The 18,122-nt window shown below is 37.4% G+C and overlaps 1 protein-coding gene across 1 annotated transcript in view; it reads left to right on the top strand.

Annotated features, from left to right (window-relative positions):
• Nucleotides 1–18,122, top strand: part of ENPP3 (ectonucleotide pyrophosphatase/phosphodiesterase 3) — a 144,114-nt gene that overhangs the window by 70,249 nt on the left and 55,743 nt on the right. Inside the window, exons 11-13 of the mRNA XM_069077389.1 lie at nucleotides 744–809; nucleotides 4,660–4,732; nucleotides 14,938–15,046. Coding sequence (XP_068933490.1) covers nucleotides 744–809; nucleotides 4,660–4,732; nucleotides 14,938–15,046 — 248 coding nt within the window. The remainder of the gene's footprint in view (nucleotides 1–743; nucleotides 810–4,659; nucleotides 4,733–14,937; nucleotides 15,047–18,122) is intronic.

Here is an 18,122-nt window from a genome sequence, read left to right as displayed (position 1 = left end):
GTTCCTTCTATTGGGCTGGTTTCCTATATACCTGCTGTTCCCTAGAGGAGGTCCATTTATTTCCCCCTCAGTATTCCTAAACAAGGATAAAAAGGATTTAGATTGGAAATGTGAGTATTGTCTCTTCAGACTTTTTGGAATAAGACAAAAAGAAGTCAAATAAGAAGGATTTTTTTTAAAAGGAGAGGAGAGATCATAGGATCAAGATTTAGAGCTATAAGGGACAAATGGAAGTCATCTATTCCAATTGTCCTTTTTTTTTTTTTTGCTTTTTGGAGGAGGGGTGAAGGCAGGACAATTGGGGTTAAGTGACTTACCCAAGGTCACACGACTGGTAAATGTTATGTCTCTGAGGCTGCATTTGAACTCAGGTCCTTCTGACTCCAGGGCCAGTGCTCTATTCACTGTGCCACCTAGCTGCCCCTCAACCTGTCATTTTATATATTAGGAAACTGAAATCTAGATTGAATGTCTTGTCCAAAGTCACACAGGTAGAAAGAACCAGAATTAGGATTTGAGCCAGGGTGCACTGACTTCAGATCGAGTTCCCTTTCAATTACATTGACAGCTCTCTTTTAAAAAAGATTTAACAAACAAATTTTACTTATAAGAATACAAACCAATTTAAGTGTATTATCATAAATGTTGGAAAATACCAGTTTTTCCCTGGTTGATTAACATGTGTTGGTAGGAATATGCTCCTTATGATCCTGTATCTCCTTTCTCTTAACTATTTCCTTTAGTTCTGTTCCATATGAAGAAAGAATTTCTACACTGTTGAGCTGGCTTGACCTACCCAAATCTAAAAGGTAACTGCTAATATATAAAGAAAAGATAACTCCATATATAAAATGACTACTTGATGTCACAGATTAATCTTACTAAAAAGATATATATACCATGAGCCCACACTCAAGTCCTGATATGGATCAGTCAGAGTCCAAGTCCAATGTACTGTTTTAGTTTAGCATTTATTTAAACCCACCAGAGTCTGCTACTTTTCCTTAGACCTGTTGTAGTCTTCTACTGCTAGATTTTGTTTGTTTTTGTCTGTTTCAATTTTTGCTTGTTTTCTTTTTCCTTTTTCCCCCTGACATCTAGGGGACCTGTCTCCCTCAAAAGGAGTCTTACCTTTTCTTCACAGAGACTTGCCTGGCCAAAATACTCCTTGAGGCTAAGCAGCACATTTTAAGGCCTATTATTAATGGAATCACACTCAAACTCAGCTAGAATAGCAAAAATGTTTCTCCTGGTCAAAATCTATCTTTCTGACTGCCTTTACTACCTTAGTAGGAATTTTCTCAGGGCTACTCAATCTTTTCTTTTCAACTCCCATTATTCCTTTAGTAGTTAAGCCTTGAGTCATGTACAATTCTCTGGATCTTAACCACCCTCAAGGAAGCACTTAGTGTTAGGGCCTCATTTACACCTCATTCCTACAGTTGCACCCAGGTCACTGTCCCCTTTTTAAAGAGCTTACATTTATCCTAATCAGATTTCATTCTATTAAATTCAAAACAATGGCCTAGCCTGTCTGAATCTGTTAGGATCCTTATTTTGTCATCCAATGTGCTAATTATTCCTACTAGTTTTATTTATTGGCACCTAAAAAGAAACACAATTATCCCTATGTTAAAAAAAGATTTTTAAGAGCTATGAGTTCTCTATTAAGAGGTGACATAACTAATTCCATTTTGTTCTGTATTCACCATTTTGTTGTTTGCTTCATCTCAGGATCAAGGTGTATCTAGGTGATTTCCTCCAGTTTCTCCCCTCTGCCACTAATTGCTTTATGATTCAGAAAAAAAAAAGACAGAACTTTGATAGCCCAAGGAAATCTACTCTTTAATCTTATATGACAGGGTATTTATAGTTCCCTATGATTTAGTGGGAATGACTATGCTAATAAAGACACATTCCTTCCTTTGGAACCAGGGGTAAGCAATTTCTACTTGACCAATAGACATTTTCCCTCTTTCTTTATAATATAAATGTTGTTAACTAAGTTTTAATAGATACTCCATTGACTTCTGATATATGATATTAAAGGAATAAACTGAAGTTATATCTTTCTATATCATTGACTGATTATTAGCAGCACCATCCTAGTCAATGGTCCACTGGACAATTTTTATCTCACAGTTATGGTCTGATAATTGTTCCTCCCCCACCCCCCTCTGTTAATAAGAGGCACACTAACATCAGCTTTTCTGGCAATCATATTACATCATTAATTCCACTAAAATTCCAAGGTTGTTTTTTTTTTAGATGAACTGTTGTTTATCTAGTCCTATGCCAATTATACTTGAAAAGTTGAGTTTTTTAGCCCCAATATAAGACTTTACACTTAATCTTTTTACCGGTCATCTACTTAAAGTTAGCCAAGTGTTTTATTTAGCCTGTTGAGATCTTTTTGGATCCTGACTTTGCCATCAAAACATATTTGCTATCCTAGCTCTATATCATCTGAAAATTTGATAACACATAGTATAGTGAACTCTCTATTTTTTATTTTTTCATTTTTCAAATGCTTTATTAACTTCTGATTTACATCATTAATTTCCTCCAGATTTTGAATTACAAATTTTCTCCCCGTTTTTCCCCTCCTCACCACCCCAAAATAGCAATCCCACAGGATATCCACTCCTCCAATCTGCTCTCTCCCACATTTTCTCCCATACCCCAGGACCTCCATCCTGTACAGCAATCCAGATCCAAGCAGGTTAAAGCAAGAGTGATTACCCTTCAGACTGGTCTCTTGGTCCCCCTACACTCTGCAGGCCAGGAGCTGAAGCTACAGCATTGCACTGGTGAGCCAAGGTGTCTCAGTGGCTTCTCACCCTGGGGGCAAAAGCCGATGCTCTCCCAACTACTGGTCCCAAAGTCCACACTGCACTGACCTCTAACTTTGTCCTTCACATCTATGTGTTGATTAATCTGGAAATGGCCACAGCTTCTGGTGATCTGGAGTCCCTCTTGCTGGCTGCTGGTCAGGCCCGCCCTGGGGCTAAAACCTCTGGCTCACTTGGGCCTGGGCTTGGCTCCCAGAGCACTGGGCTGGCTGATTCCTGCCGGCCTGCTGGGCTGTCCTCAGTGGGAGGTTAGCTTCTCTATGTCATTTTGTAGGTTCTGCCGCTCCAAAGTTTGTTCAGAGTCCCCTTTTACATGGATTGGGGAAGGTAGAAGCCGGATCTGCATGGAGGTCCTTCTTCTACTCCACTGTCTTGACTCCGCCCCCCCCTTCCCATTTCTCCCATGAACTCTCTATTCAGCAATAAACTAAAGCATAACATTAACAAAAACCAAAGTACAACATTCACAACATATAGCATAACAACTTATTACTAAAATGACCACACAGTCTTAAACAAAAGACATCATTCAGTAAGTCACAATCTGAATCTATCAATATAAAGTACCTATATAAAATCTTCTTTCATTCTGATTGGATACTGGTTTCCAATCAACCTTAGCTCAATCATCCTTAAGTAGCAATCATCCTTAAGGGAAACAAAGTACAAAGGTCTCCCAACCCTAGGTCACATTGGTTTCATCTCATCAGTGAGCACTAAATACCCAAGTAAAAAAATCCTTTCATCTTGACTAAAGGCTGACTTCCATACTTCCTGGCTCCTCTTCCTTTCTTCCAGTTCTTGCCTGAACTCACCCAGCTGTCACCTGGATTCACAGGCACACAGCTCTGAGTCCAGCTCCTGGTCCAGCTCCACATATCAAACTTAGCAGAATCACAACAACATTTACACACATTGCTGGCACTATCATCTCAATTCACTTTCTGCCTGTGAAATCAACATAAGCGAATAGACAGGGCACTTCTGTCTGACAAAGTAACATGTCAATAGACAGGGTACTTCTGACAAAGTAACACAATCAACAGATAGAATCCTTCTATCTGACAAAGTAACAATCACAGAGTGCTTATGTCTGATATAGTAACACAATCACAAGTCAATAGACAAGAGTGTTTCTGTCTGACAAAGTATACAAATCAAACACAAATCAATACAGACAGAACAGACAGACAGAATGCTGACACCCCAAGTGTTCTCCCTCTCAGTCCTACTCAGTCCTAGCTTGTGCTCAAGCTTTAATATTCTCTGCTCCTGTTCCTGTCTTTGGCAAGTCCCTCCCACTGTGGGCTTCACAGGTTCTGTTTCTAACAAAGACTTGTTATAATCACAGGTGAGACTCAAAGGCACTTAAAGAACTGAAACAAGGAACTGAGTGCTATTTTGCTTGCCATTACAATGACTTAGTCAAAGCCAAATGGTTAGATGTTAGAATGGAGATGTGACTTCAGATCCTTCAACCCCAAATCCATGCCTGTTTCCAAATAGATAATAGTTGAGGAAAATGATAGGTGGCAAAGGGACAATGATGTAACATAGTCAGAAATGCACAGAGACTGAAATGTCTTGGTTGCCATCGCTACTTTTTTGATGTTTGGGGGTTTCTTGGTGTTTAAAAGGGCCTCATATTGATACTCAGATGGATGAAAGAGCATATGCTGATAGAGACAGATGCTTACAGGTCCATTTTCCAGGTTTGACTGGCATTCTCCTATAAAGGCACATTAAAAATATTTATCTTAAATGGATAGTAAGAAAAAATTGTCTTATCTCTTAATTTTATTTCCAGACCAGATTTTTATACCTTATACATAGAAGAGCCAGATTCTGCTGGACATGAAGGTGGACCAGTCAGTGGTAATGTATGTTTATTTATTTTGTCTTAAAAATGTTTGATATTGGGTCATAGACAGAAAACATGTTATAGTCAGGGTCTTTGTATATTAGCTATGTAACACCTGGTAAGTTACTTTTTGCATCTCAGTATTCTGATCAACTTTATAAGAATATAAATTGCTTTGAAAATGTGTCCTGAATTGATAAGAGGGAGCTTTAGTACCCTGTACTAATGAAGTTACAAGTCTAGTCCCTAGTCCCGATGGATTATGTTGCCTATGGGATAATGCAAAAAATTTTAATCTGTAGAAGTGCTCAATGTAGTTCTGAAAAATGGACATTCATATTAAAATTTTGTTGTAGTAAAATGATTAAATCTATAAAAATGATAGAAACAACTGGCATTATTCACCAGTTTGCCTTAGCATCAAGAATGCAGTGTGGCTGGACACTGTATTATCTTAGTCTTTTTACTTTTGTAATATAAAGCGGACTTATGGCTAACTTAATAGAGAGTAATTATATTGTCTTGTGTCTAGTTTGTAGCTAGAAGCCTCCATAGTCACTGTGGTACTTCTATCTTGTTCTTATGGGTAGGACACATTGTTTTCTGTGCGCTGAGAGTGTTGGTGTGAAAATAATTTATATCTATCTACACACACACACACAGACATACATGTTGTAAAGGCTTTCCAGTCTTGTCTAACTCTTTGTGACCCCATCTGTATATATGCATGTTAAATATATACACATGTAAGTATATATGTATATACACACATGTACATATATGAATAAATGTATAGAAATAAGGACTGGATCTGTTATTTTTCTAGTATAGAGAACTCCATAGTGAATACAGTTTGTTGCCTTTTGTGCCACTTATGGTCTTAAAAGATATACCTAAATTACTGGGAGGGAAAGTGACTTAACCAGGGTCACATAACTTACGTGTCAGAGGCAGAATTTGAACCACATCTTCTTGCCTTTGAGACTAGTTTTTTATTCACTGTGCTATGTTGCCTCTCATTGATATCTGTATCTGTACCTATACTTATATCTATACCTATATGTCTATATTTTCTACGTCTATATTCCTATGTTAACATTTGAAAATGAAGGTAAACCAAGAGACACTAGTCTGAGCATGATCAATTTGTTAAGCTAGCAGTGACCAATAAATTGGGTTGATAGCCTCTCTCAATGACCAAAGACCCTAAGGCAGGGCTCATCAATCCTTAATAAAGTTTTAGAGAATAGAGAGCTGGGTAAGTGGAGAAGAGAATGTCATTGGTTATATGGTAGACAGCATCATGGTGGTGAGGACAACATGATTAGTGGTTTTAAAGAAAGCGACACTTTATTGTTTAGTCATTTTCAGTCATGTCCAATTCATCATGACCCCATCTGGAGTTTTCTTGTCAAAGATGATGGAGTAGTTTCCCATTTCCTTCTCCAGATCATTTGGCAGATAAAGAAAGTGAGGCAAACAGGGTTAAGTGACTTGCCCAGGGTCACACAAACACAGTGAGTCTCAGGTCATATTTGAACCCAGAAAGGTGAATCTTTTGATTCCAGGCCCGATACTCCATTCACTGTGCCCCCTAACTGCCTCCTTTCTGATGATCAAGGAATCTTAGCTGTTTTATAGTTCCCATTTGCATCTTGAGGATGGTCTGAATTAGCAGACTCCTTGGTGCCTATGAAAGTTTGTTAGGGAGATAAGATCCTTCTTACTTGTACAAGGACAGTCAAAGAGAGATGATAAATGACTTTTGAGGATTATAGGAAAAGCTAACAATTATAGAATTAATCTAGCATAAAATCAGTCAAATTCATACAGTAGAAAGTAGAGGTAATATTAATTTTGATATTTTCATGTAGCCTATCTAATCTATACCATATCCTATACCTATACCATATCCTATACCTTATTTAAATCTATGTCTATATCATATCTAATCTATATTCAATTTATACCTATACCAATGTCTATGTTATCTATATTATCTGTATCCATCTCTTTATATCCATATCATATCTAATCTATACCCATACCTTTTGCTATCTCTATTTCTGTCTATATCTGTATATCCATGCCATATCTAATGTACAGCTATCAAATCTATACTTTTACCTATGTCTGTCATATATCTATACCTAAACTTATAATAATAACAACTAATCATATGTTTATATCTAATCTACCTCTGAATATGTCTATGAGAAAATCAAGGAATCATAGAACTAGACATGGAATGGACCCCAGAGACCATCTAGTCCAACCCTCTCTTATTTATTTTATCTCTCATCTGAGACCCGAATAGGCTAGTGACTTGTCCAAGAACATATAACACAAGAAGTCAGTGTTTGAGGCTGGATTTGAAGACTTCTCTCACTTCAGAGTCAATGGGGTCACTCTCCTCACTGAGGTGAAAGAGAATTTCACTGACTGGAAACTATTGACCTTTTTAGGAGATTGACTGCCAGTAGGTCAGTAGAACTCCTGGAGAAAAATTGAGTGGAGATCAGCCAGGGAAGAGTGTTTTGTTTTCATGGAATTCCCTCTTCTCCAGTTTTCTTACCTAATCCATAGTTATGTTTGAAAATTAAGGTAAACCGAGAGACAGTGATTTGAACATGATTGATTTATTAGTCATGTTAGCAGTAACCAATAAATTGAATCAATGGCCTTTCTCAATGAGGGCTAACCAGCCTTAATATAGTTTTGGGGAGTACAGAGTTAGGTAGGTGGGGGAGACAGTACAATTCATTACAGGAAAGAGAGCATCATGGGAGTGGGAACAAGATTGTTTTTTTTTTTTTTAAAGAAGATTAGCACACCTTTGTGGGGCTAGTGATCACTCCTCTCAGACAATTAAGGAATGTTAATTGTTTTATGGGACCCATCAACATCTTGTACACCTGAATTAGTAGAATCCTTAGTGCCTAGAAAGGTTTCTTAGGGAGATAAGTCCCAGAGACAGGTAAGGTTGGATGATAGACCTTTTAGGGATGATAATTTTGTGGGGCTAAACAAACAGATATGTATGAAGAATACTAGGAGATAGTGGCATGAGAGATAACAATTATTCATTGAAACTACCTTTAAGCTAGTTTTGTTGAATTACTGAGCTGTAGTAAGCCAGGGGATTGCAGACCCAGTTATAAAATTAATACAGCATAAAATCAATTGTAGTATAGAATCAATACAGTAGAAATAAATGCAGAAGAAATCAGAGGTAACAATTTTTATCTTTTCACAATGCATGGAATAAGGGAAATGACTATATACCTTATAGCATAGCAAAAAAAAAATATGTGTACATATGTGAGAGGAGGTGGTGTTAGGTTGAAAGAATGGTTCTTGATACAGATTTGGAGTTTAGGTAAAGAAGAAGGTGAAACAGATGCCTGATAGCTTTGCTAAACTGAACAAGCTCTGCAGAAGGGAGGTACTTGGATGCTCTGCTCTATCTTGGGCATCTCCACTGATGATATTTTTTAGTTGACTGCTCTCTGTTGCTCCCTAGAGTCTCTGTTGAACTCCTATTTTCTATTGTCTTTTGACATATTTGAACAATTTTCAGGGGCCACCTTTGTTGGGCTGGTGTGTGCTGGTTTCTCTAGACATCTCTGCTACTCTCTTTTGCTCCCTGCTGCCATCTATTGGCAACTAACCTATCTTCTTTTCCCATGGTCTCGAGTTGTGGAGTAGTTACTCATTAGATACTAGCCACCGGAGCTCTTTAACTCTTTTCTGATTTCAGGCATTGTGCTAGGGACTAGGGATACAAAGATTAAAAAAAGAAACAGTGCTTTGTTCTTAAGCAGCTTAAATTCTATTAGTAGCTATGTACATATATTATTATATAGAAATAAATATGTAGAGCATAAATAGAAGATAGATGAGAGAAGATAGAAAGAGTTGGCAGGTGATTGATCAGGAAAAGCTTGGTGTACAAGATGTTGTTTAAGTTTAGTCTTTGAAGAAAGTAAAGGACTCTATGAGGTGAAAATGATGAAGGATTTCCTTCCAGGAATGGACAATGGTTAATGAAAAGGCATAGAGATGGGAGATAGAGTGTCACATGTGAAGAGTAACAAAAAGACCAGTTTGGCTAGACCCCTGAGGATGGGAAGAGTGTATTGAGCCTGGAAAGATGCATTGGAGCCAGTTTGTGAAAGCATTTAAAAGTTGAAATGAAGAATTTGTATTTTACTTTGGGGGCCTCAGGGAATCATTAGAATTTAGGGACCTCAATGAACATTTAATCCCAATACACGCACAGAAGGAACCCCAAGTATAACATAATTAACAAATGGCTATATAGGTTGTACTTGATGGCTCTGAAGGAGGAAGAATCTACCACCTCTCCAGGCAGCCCTTTCAACTTTTCAATATCTTTAATTATTAAGCAAATTTTTCTTTTCTTTCTTTGTTTTTTTTTGGAGGGGGGAAAGTAGGGCAATTGGGGTTAAGTGACCTGCCCAAGGTCACATGGCTAGTAAGTATTAAGTATCTGAGGCCAAATTGCAAATTTTTCTTGACACCAAAACTAGATTTGCCTTCATGCAACTTGTACTTATTGGTACTAGTTCTGGCACCAAACTAATCAATCAATCAATATTTCTTTTTTTTTTGGAGGGGGGAAGGCATGTAAATTGGGATTAAGTGACAATCAATATTTCTTAAGTGCCTACTATGTGGAAGGCACTGTACTAAACTCTGGGGATACTAAAGGAGGCAAAAGACAGTCTATGCCCTCAAGGAATTTACAATCTAATAGGATAAATCTAATCCCTTTTCCACATTTCAAGGCCAGCATCTTGACCTTGACTTTTAAAGAATTGGTAGCTTTTGGAAAGGTAGAAGTGCACTACAGATTTGGTAGACTCATTAGTTTTTCAATAGTATGCCTATTGGGTGGCTAGGTGGTGCAGTGAATAGAGCACTGACCCTGGAGTCAGGAAGACCTAAGTTCCAATGTGGCCTCAGACATTTAACACTTACTAGCCATGTTACCTTGGGCAAGTTGCTTAACTCCAATTGCCCTGCCTTCCCCCTCCAAAAACCTAATAATAATAATAAAGCCTATAATTCTGTCACTTTGTTCTAATGACTTTCTCATGGTTAATTGAAAATTGGGTGCATTATGTTTTGAGCTTGAGGAATGTAATTGTAAATAATGCTTCATATAATTTTAGCCACATAAACCACTGTTCATTATTGACAAATAAACTAATGTCATATCTCCAATGGAACAATAGAGATATAGCACTCATTTCATGAAAGAAGCTCCCAATGATGAGAGAATCATTTTGTTGTAAGAACAGCATTGAAAGCAGAACAGTTTCCAAAAATAATCAACAAAGTTTATGAGCGGTGAAAATAGTCATTATCCAAAATCCAGAAATAATAATGATAATGACAACACTAACGAAAGGGTCTTAATTTATTTTTTTTCAATTTATTTATTTTAAGTTTTCCACATTCATTTCCACAAGATTTTGAGTTACAAATTTTTCTCCCCATCTTTCCCATACCCCCACCCCCAAATAGCGAGCCTACTGAACACCCCTTTTCCCAATCTGTTCTCTCTTATGTTCTCCCTCATCCCCCCTCCTCCCCCCACCAAACTTTCTAGTAGGGCAAGATGGATTTCTATACCTCAGTGCTTGTATATCTTATTTCCCAGTTGCATGTAAAAAGCACGGTTTTTTAAAAAATATTTGTTTTTAAAATTTTTAGTTCCAATTTTTTTCCTTCTACCCTCACCCACTCCCAATGGGAAGATAAGCAATTCAATATAGGTTGTACATGGTGTAGTTACACAAAACATTTCCGTAGTAGTTATATTGTGAAAGACTAACTATAATTTCCTCCATCCTATCCCGCACCCCACTTATTCTAGTTTTCTCCTTTGATCCTGTCCCTTTCAAAAGTGTTTACTTCTAACTATCCTCTCCCCCATTCTGCCCTCCCTTCTATCATCTCCCCTCTTATTCCCTTTACCCCTATTTTCTTGTAGAATAAGATATCAAATTGATTGTGTATGTTATTCCCTCCTTAAGCCAAATTCAATGAGAGTAAGGTTGTCCAATTCCCTTTCACCTTCCTGCTCTTCCCCTCCAATGTAACAGTTTTCTCTTGCCTCTTTTATATGAGATCATTTACCCTAATTTCTCTCTTTCTCCTCCTCCCAATATATTCCTCTCCCACCTCTTCATTTTATTTTATTTTTTGGACATCATCCCTTCATATTCAACTTATCCTGTGCCCTCTGTCTATGTATACATGTACATATATATGTAGACACACATTTATATTTATACACACATACACCCTCCTATACATACATCATACACACACACACACATATATATATATATATATATATATATACACACACATATATATATTCCCTTCAACTATCCTCATACTGAGAAAAGTCTTACGAGTTACAATGATCATTTTTCCATGTAGGAATATAAATAGTTCAACTTTAATAAGTTCCTCAGGATTTCTTTTTCCTGTTTAACCTTCTCATGCTTCTCTTACTTCTTGTATTTGAAAGTCAAATTTTCTGTTCAGCTCTGTTATTTTCATCAAGAATGAAAATCCTCTATTTCATTGAATAGCCATATTTTTCCCTGAAGCATTATATTCAGTTTTGCTGAGTAGGTGATTCTAGCTCTTTTGACCTCAGGAATATCATATTCCAAGCCCTTCCATCCCTTAATGTAGAAGCTGTTAGGTCTTATGTTATACTGATTGTGTTTCCACAATAGTCAAATTGTTTCTTTCTGACTGCAGTATTTTCTTCTTGACCTGGGAACTCTGGAATTTGGCTATAATATTCCTAGGAGTTTTCTTTTTGGGATCTTTTTCAAGAGGTGATCAGTGAATTCTTTCATTTTCTATTTTGCCCTCTGGTTCTAGAGTATCAGGGAAATTTTGCCTGATAATTTCTTGAAAGATGTTGTCTAGGTTCTTTTTTTGATCATGGCTTTCAGGTGTCCAATAATTTTTAAATGAACTCTCCTGGATCTATTTTCCAGTGATATATTTCACGTTGCCTTCTATTTTTTCATTTGTTTGGATCTGTTTTATAGTATCTTGATTTCTCATAAAGTCTTTAACTTTGGGGTGGCTAGGTGGCACAGTGAATAGAGCACTGGCCCTAGAGTCAGAAGGACCTGAGTTCAAATCCAGACTCAGACACTTAACACTTACTAGCCATGTGAACTTGGGCAAGTCACTTAACCCCAATTACCCTGCCTTCCCCCCTCCAAAAAGCAAAAAAAAAAAAGTCATTAGTTTCCATTTGCTCCAATCTAATTTTGAAGGAATTATTCTCTTCAGTGAGTTTTTGAAATTTCTTTTCCATCTGGCAAATTCGACTTTTTAAGACATTCTTCACCTCATTGGCTTTTTGGGCCTCTTGCCATTTGAGTTAGTCTATTTTTTAAGGTGTTATTTTCTTTGATATTTTTTGGGGTCTCCTTTAGCACGCTGTTGACTTGCTTTTTATGATTTTCTTGCATCCTCATTTTTCTTCCCAATTTTTCCTCCACTTCTCTTACTTGATTTTCAAAATCCTTCTTGAGCTCCTCCATGGCCTCTAACCAGATTGTATTTTTCTTGTAAGCTTTTGATGCAGGAGTTCTGACTTCATCGTCTTCCTTCCGTTCCATGCTTTGATCCTTTTTGTCCCCCAAAAAAGGGATTCTATGGTCTGTTTATGCTTCCTTTGCTTATTCATATTGCCAGCCAATTACTTGATTTTTGAGTTTTTTGCCATGGTAGAACTCTGCTTCCAGTTTGCAGAGAGCTATGTCCCAAATTTCTGGGGTTTTTGCAGCTGTTGTAGGTATTAGGAGGGTGCCCTCTCTGCAGCCCCCACAAGCTCAGGTTCACTAGCCACACACCCCAGGACCACCACCCAAGACCACAATCCAGATCCAAGCAGGTTAAAGCAATAGTGCTTACCCTCTGAATGGTCACTTGGCTCTCCTACAATCTGCAGACCTGGAGCTCTGGAATCAGCCATGAGAGAGCAACTGCAACAAGTGAGCCTCTACCACTTCTCACCCTGGGGGCAGGGGCCGGACCATGCTCTTCTCCACCCAGTTCCAGCAGAGTTCCTGGCTGACTTTTTACTTTCTTTTTGGTGTCTATGGGTTGAGAAGTCAGGAAACCACCACAGCTGCTGGTGATTTACTCTCCTGAAGTCTGCTCCAGCCACAGCTGGTCAGGGCTGCCCTGGGGCCAGAGCCATGCAACTCAAGGGGGACTGTACTTGGCTTCCAGTCTGGTGTGATAGACCCTTCCTGTTGGCCTGCTGGAGTGCCTTCAGTGTGAGATTTGTTTCTCTCTGTCACTTTTTGGGTTCTATAGCTCTAAAATTTGTTTAGAGTCATTATTTTAACATGTATTGGAGGTGGTAGGAGCCGGAGCTGTGCAGAAGTCCTGTTTTTATGCCTCCATCTTGGTTCTGCCCCCTATGGTCATAGCTTTTGCTAAATGCTTTGCATGCATTACCTCATTTCATCCTCAGAAGAAACATGTGAAGTAGGATGTCAATATTTTGTTATTTTTGTTTATAAAATCTTATTTTTATTTGTATTTTTTATCACCTTTTCCAAATATATTCCTACCCTCTCCCTTAGGTAGTCTTCCATAGTACAGAGCTGGCACAAGGCTAATTTGAGCCATTCCTTTAACAAAATTTAAAAAATACTTGAGAGGAAAAAGTTTCATAAAATTGCTTAACATGTTCATCTCCTGCCACTATATTCCTCATTCATCACCTCTGCAAAGAAAAAAGGCACATTTTTTTTATCTCTTCTCTGTGGACCATCTTGCTTAATTATTGTTATTTAGTTGTGTTCAACTCTTCATGACCCATGGAACATAACTCTCCATGGGATTTTCTTGAGAAGAATTTTCTTGCCATTTCCTTCTCCAACCTTGGTAATTCTATATTTGCACTTTACAGATGAAGCTCAGGGAGGGCAAATGTCTTACTTAGCCAGGCTTATATATCTGATATGTGGTGGAACTATGAACTCAGACTTAGGCTTTCTGACCTCTAATTCACCTCTATTTCCTACTATAATACAAATATGTTAAGAAAGAATTATTGATCATTTTTTTTCACACATAGCCTTATGTACAGGAAAACAACTATTAATAGTGTTGTTTTGAACATGAATGGTGCTGCTGATTTTCCCATCAGTGACCTTTTTGGTTTTTTGGCATGCTTTGAATAGTCTCATTTCTTTCCATAAGCTTTATCTCTTGCCATCTAGATAAAAGACAAAGCAGGAAAAGAGTGAGCTCATATAGCTGTGACTTCAAAGAAAAAAATCTCAGATACACCCTGCAAACATTAAAAAATTTTTTTTCATCTCTATTCTCACCATTCAATTCATACACAACTTATTTACTCAAGGTCTCCTCTACTTTTTCTCTTTAGGTCGTCTAACTTTACTAGCAGACATTTGTGATCTGATATATTGAAATACTATGTCATCTTTTAAAATGCATTTTGTCTTTAATTCTGCACTCCACCCCCCACCCTGTTTGAAAAACATAATAGAGGCTCATTTGATATTAACTTTACCTTTAATGAAAAAAAATATAGACCCAATTTTGTGTTACAGAAACAGTGACTATAATGAGACGGATTCTACATACTAGGGGCATAATTAGCATGGAGCAAATTAGAATGCTACAGGGTACCCACATCTAAATGGACAATTTTCCTTACTGGGAGAATATCCTTTATTCTTGGAGCAACCACAGCCTCTGTGCCTGATTTTGTAATATTCATCTGACCCGAGCTGCCACATACATGGTACAATCACCTTCCAATCTGCTGTCTCCAGGGTTTCACCATCAAGTCACCCCTTTCCCAGCTTCTGCCTTTCCCTCAAACCTAGATATATCTTTTGAACTTGGCCTTACTTCTGGGACAAACCTTTGACTGCCTCCCTCTCTAGTACAACTGTATCTTTAGTCTCAGATCCTTCCTCTAGGATCCTCCCTCAATAACCTTTACAACAACAAACAAACTTTCTATGTACAGGTTTGCTTGGTATTTAAAAAGCAAATAGCTTTTTGAGATAAATATGAGGCAGATTTATTACCTACTTTGAACAAGTGATTATTTGTTTATCTAAGATTTAATTTGTAGAAGAAAATGCTGACTTTGTTTTTGTTGTCCAGGTAATTACTGCCTTAGAGAAAGCTGATAAAGCTTTTGGAATGTTAATGGAGGGACTAAAACAAAGGAATCTACACAACTGTGTCAATATCATTCTTTTGGCTGATCATGGTAAGCTTTCTTATATCAATTTATGTATTTAGTGTTTCCTTTTGAAGCTCTTTACCTTACTTATCATTTGTTCAGGGAGCATACAAAGTAACAATAGCTACAAAGCATGCACACTTACAATACCCTTAGAATAAGAATCAGTCAAGTGAGTCAACATACATTTATTTGGTAGGTGCCAAGATTTGTGCTGGGTCTTGGTAACATAAATTCAGCAGTGTTATCGAATGAATAGAGAACTAGAAAAACAATTAAAATGAATAGATTTGATTCCTCAAACAAATTTTTTTTCCTAATTCTAAATTGTTAACTGTACTAATAATAGTTTACATTCATATTATGCTTTATTGATATTTTTTCTTCTAATTCTCATAAAATGGAGTATAGGCATGATTTTCCCATTTTTTTCCAAAATATGTGAATGAATGGAAAAATCATTTACTAAGTCTTTACTATATGTGAAATATTATGCTAGGCAATGCATATATAAGTAGAAAAGAGAAATAACCCCTGTTCTCAAGAAACTCACATTTCAGTGGGGGAGACAACACTTATAGGAGGTTTTACCTGCATTAGATGGACAAGTCCTATGGTCTTTAGGGTGTAGGGGCAAAGTGGGGCCAGTGGGAGGGGGTGGGATATGGATGTGGATGTGGTGTGGTGGCTTTGCTGTTCCCAGGCTCCTTTGGTTCACTTGTCCATTGGTAGCAGGTAATTAGAAGTTGGTATTGGTGGTGGTAAGGATGATGGACCCCTTCTTCCCAGCTATGATGATGGCTACAGGAGGAGGGCTGGAAGCAGGTTAGTGGTGACAGTGGTGGATAGAGTGGGAGGGACTTTAATTCTCAATGCTCTTGGGCTCAGGGTTCTGTTACCTCCATCACAGACCAAGGGGAGGTGGTGTCAGTAATTTGACTTGCCCATCTCATTTTGTGTCTTGTTTCTTCATTATGCCACCTTGCTGAAGTTCATAGAGGTTAAAAGACTTGCCCAGGGTCAAATGGATAGTCCATGTTAATATATTAGAGGCAAGAGAAACCATGTTGTACAGTGGGAAAAATGCTGACTTTGGAGTTATAGGACTAGGGTTCAAACCCTGGTTCTAATACTACTACTTATTTTTTTTTTGTTTTCACTTAATAGTATTTTATTTTCCCAATTGCATGTAGTTTTCAACGTTCACTTTTATAAGATTTTGGGTTCCAAATTTTTTTTCTCCTTTACCTCCTCCCCAAGACAGCAAGCAGTCTGATGTACTATCACATTATACATATTTTCACATTAGTCATGTTATGAAAGAAGAAGCAGAACAAAAGGGAAAAGCCACAAGAAAGAAAAAAAAGAGAAAATAGTATGCTTTGATCTGCATTCAGACTCTATAGTTCTTTATCTGGATGTGAATAGCATTTTTTCCATCATGAGTCTTTTGGAATTGTCTTAGGTCATTGTAATACTACTACTTGTATGACCTTGTGTTATTTGGTTATTTCAGTTGTGTCTGATGCTTTGTGAAACCCATTTGGGGTTTTTCTTGGCAAAGATACTGGAGTGGTTTGCCATCCATTCTCCAACTTATTTTATTATTCAAGAACTGAAGCAAACAGTGTTAAGTGACTTGCCTAGGGTCAGAGGCCAGGTTTGAACTCAAGAAGACAAGTCTTCCTGATTCCAAGCCCAGGGTTCTCTATCCACTGTACCACTTAGCTGCCCTTGTATGACCTTAAACAAATCACTTAACTGTTTTAGAACTTGGTTTCCTCAACTTTAAGGTGAAGAGTTTGGACTACATTACTTCTTTTGGCCCTTCCTGCTTTATATTGATGCTATACTGACTCCAAGTCTGGCAATCTTTTCAATGTATGTTAGTGCTTTTCATCTAGTCCATTCCTCATTTTTATAGATGAAGAAACTGTGACCCAAAGAAATAAAGTGATTTGCCCAGCATCACACAGGTTACAGAATCAGGGTTCAAACTCAGGTCCTCTAGTTCTCAGTCCCAGGTTCTTTTCACCTAATGGCATAGCTTCAGCACAGCATTGAGGACAGTGTCTGGCAAATACTAAGTGCTCAATTTTGACAAGATACATATTTCTATTAAAAGTGGACCTTTCTTTACAGACAGACACAGATGCAGGTTTTGCCATGCCATAATTCCTGTAATCGTTTTGCTTTACATGTAAGGTAAAGGCTTAATTGTGACTGCAATATCCTTCTGATCTATGAAGTACAGTAATACCATACTAAACCTTGAGTTTTTCTGTGTGGAGGTTTAGGCTCATTCCTATTAACCTTTGTAATAAATGGAACAGAACTGTATTTGGCTCTTTTTACTTTTCCTCATTTAGAATACACCAGCATTTATTTAGTGAAATTTGTAGAATTTTTTTTTTTGTGCTGGAGGGTTACAGGTCACAAAACCAAAGAAAAATTTGGTGACCTAAGTGGGAACATTCTAATGTGTCTCATGTAAAACTTTTATTCTTCAAATAAGGCACAGATGATAAAATGGGTTGATGTATTAAGGATCAGGATAAAGAAAAGCATTCTTAAAATGAAGATTAAAGTTTTATTTTTACCTCTTGTGAGTTTTCTCTTTCCCTGAATTATTCAAGTTATTGCTATTGATTTGTTCATCCTGTTTCATTTTTCTATCATTATAAAATATCTAACTCTTTCTACATCTCTTTTTCCTATTCCCTACTTCCTGTGACACACATGCCTTCTTCTGAGAACTATAGGGTGTTACTGGTTGTTGATAAAACTTCTTTCTCAGACTTTACTAATTCAATAATTTAAAAAAATTGATATTCCATTCCATTCAACACATATATGTTGTTATTATCTTCTCCAATCCCTTCCATCCCTCTCTATACCTTTTTTGATATTTTTTTAACCATTCTGTTTGCTAATATGTCTAGTTCTGCATATATATGTTATTATTTTGAGTGCTTGAATATAAACTTCCCATTCTCTAGAGATTTTTACACTCACTCTGTCTCCCTCCCTCTCTCTCTCTCTCTCTCTCTCTCACACACACACACACACACACACACACACACACACACACACACACACACAC

This window comes from Petaurus breviceps, unplaced genomic scaffold, assembly GCF_028583685.1.
Source record: "Petaurus breviceps papuanus isolate PSGF00001 unplaced genomic scaffold, PetGlider_PUasm1.0 90977, whole genome shotgun sequence".
Taxonomy (NCBI): Eukaryota; Metazoa; Chordata; class Mammalia; order Diprotodontia; family Petauridae; genus Petaurus; species Petaurus breviceps.
The sequence above is the reverse complement of the archived record's forward strand: the minus strand, read 5'-3'. Positions and strand labels throughout refer to the sequence as shown.